The sequence below is a fragment of the Sinocyclocheilus anshuiensis genome, unplaced genomic scaffold (genome assembly GCF_001515605.1).
Source record: "Sinocyclocheilus anshuiensis isolate Anshui unplaced genomic scaffold, SAMN03320099.WGS_v1.1 scaffold189, whole genome shotgun sequence".
In the NCBI taxonomy this organism is placed as follows: domain Eukaryota; kingdom Metazoa; phylum Chordata; class Actinopteri; order Cypriniformes; family Cyprinidae; genus Sinocyclocheilus; species Sinocyclocheilus anshuiensis.
In genome coordinates this window covers 699403-701781 of record NW_015540861.1, presented here as the reverse complement: position 1 = coordinate 701781, position 2379 = coordinate 699403, and the positions used below count along the sequence as shown (strand labels likewise).

General features: G+C 32.5%; 1 protein-coding gene across 1 annotated transcript in view; it reads left to right on the top strand.

Moving 5' to 3' along the window:
• Positions 1-1316, top strand: part of enpp6 (ectonucleotide pyrophosphatase/phosphodiesterase 6) — a 15262-nt gene extending 13946 nt beyond the window's left edge. Inside the window, exon 8 of the mRNA XM_016485564.1 lies at positions 641-1316. Coding sequence (XP_016341050.1) covers positions 641-849 — 209 coding nt within the window. The 3' untranslated portion in view covers positions 850-1316. The remainder of the gene's footprint in view (positions 1-640) is intronic.
• Positions 1317-2379: the final 1063 nt, after the last annotated feature.

Genomic DNA, 2379 nt, shown 5'->3' with positions numbered 1-2379 from the left:
TATATATATATATATATATGTATGTATATATATATATATATATATGTATGTATATATATATATATATATAAAATATGAATAATATGAACAAAAAACAGACACTAATATTCAAATGTTTGGTTTCAGTAAGTATTTTTTTTTATTTTATTCAGCAAGGGTGCATTAAATTGATCAAACGTGACAGTACAGACATTTATAATGTTGCAAAAGATTTCTATTTTAAAACATGTTTTTCTATTTAACAAAGAATCCTGAAAAAAAAACTTATCTCATTTTCCACAAAAATATGAAGCAGCACAACTGTTTTCAACACTGATAATAATCAGAACTGTTTCTTGAGCAGCAAATCAGCATCCTAGAATAATTTCTGAAGGATCATGTGACACTGAAGACTGAAGTAATGATGCTGAAAATAATAAATTAGAGGAATAAATTAGATTTTAAATTATACTCAAATAAAAATCAGTTCTAATAATATTTCACAACATTACTGTTTTTACTGTATTTCTGATCAAATAAATGCAGCCTTGGTGAGCATAAACTGACCCCAAACATTTGGAGAATGGTGTGTGAATATATATATATATTTTTTTTGTTTTGTTTTTTTGTTGTTGATTTTTTAATGTTTTGTTCTCTCCAGACTTCAAGATGAACTTCCGCGCTGGTCCCATCCGAACAGTAGATGTGTATAATGTTTTGTGCAAGATGCTGGGGATCGAACCCCTGCCCAACAACGGCTCGTGGTCTCGTGTGGAGTGTATGATGAGGAGCTCGGCCGGTGCTGTACGAGCCGCTCTGATCTACAGCTGCCTGCTGCTGCTGCTGCTGCTGCTGCTGCTGCCACGCTAGAATACTCCACCACTGCATCTCACATCTCACAAACACTATATCAGACGGAAGACTGCAAGATCGCAAATATGAAACACATATTTTATGCCTTAGTGTGTGCCATGGCGTCAGATAAATGCCAATAAAAACATTTTTATCAGCTTTTTGCTGCACTGCCTCTACTTTTGAGTTGTAAGTATTATTAAATGCTGATAGAGTAGAAGAAAGTATGTTGGTGTTGGATAAACCAATTTGCACATTTCACTGAAAGATTTATATTTTATATTTTTATTTTAAGATATGATCTTTTATTATATAATTTTCTCCATGTTCTCCATCTGTTTTCTGTTGTTTTGTGAATGGTCTCTGTACACCTACTCAGTTTTGATAACACATAGAGCAGGTTTTTTTCCCTGATTACTATAAAATTACTTGACTAGTTGGCTAGTATCACATCTCGGTCAAGATGTGTACTGCTTTGAATGTAAGGCATTATTTTATTACATTGATATTCTACTGTAGATTAAATAACTAGATTCTCTTTAGTACAGGGTTTGTACTAATTTCTTTCTCAATAAAAGTATTTCTTCAATAAAAGAAAGGTTGTTTCTTCTAGACTAATTTTTTTGTTATTTTGTTCATTTGTAACTACATTTGTTCATTCACACTTTACAGATTTAAATATATTATTAATATTGTTTATTGTAATTTATAGGGGCACTTTTATTCTATATATGTGCTTTTACAGCAGCGTTCCACCCAGCACGGAAAATGAATGAGCTCTTTCGCCATCTGCTGGTCTTGGGTGCGAACTTCAATGATCTGACGTTTTAATATTAAATATTTAATAATACACAATATTATTTTCACCTCTTTACTGTTTTATGTGTACTTATAAAATAAAATAAAATAATGCTATTAATGCTTTAAAATCATGAAACATATTTTTTAAAACTATGAATAAACAACACAGAAATTATTAAAACTTTGATGAGTTTCATGAGGCACAGTAAAAAATTTGACTTTTTTTTTTTCAGTTGACCAGGTAAAGAGTAATATTCACGATGAACATTAGGTGGCGCAAAAAGACCATTTGTCTGCAAACTTTAAAATCACACTACAAACAGGCCATAGTGTGTGTGTGTGTGTGTGTGTGTGTGTGTGTGTGTGTGTGTGTGTGTGTGTGCACATATATAATTATTTTCAGTATAGTAACCAGTGATAGGTCTATACACTTAAGCCTGCTTGCTGATATGCACGCTTTATAAATGACTTTAATATTTGCCATTTCAAATAAATCCTTAATGACTCCTGCATGTACAGTTGCATCTCTCTGCCTATTAAATTTTCTAGACTTGCACTCATTATTCCCCATTTTCCCAACAAAACAAAAACAAGCAACCAGACACAAAAAGTATGTTATAACCAGTCCGGGTCATGGATTTTTCAAAAGATTTAAGGCATTCCACTGTTGCATTAGAGTCCCATTGTGTGTGTGTGTGTGTGTGTGTGTGTGTGTGTGTGTGTGTGTGTGATGAATGGCCCACTCGA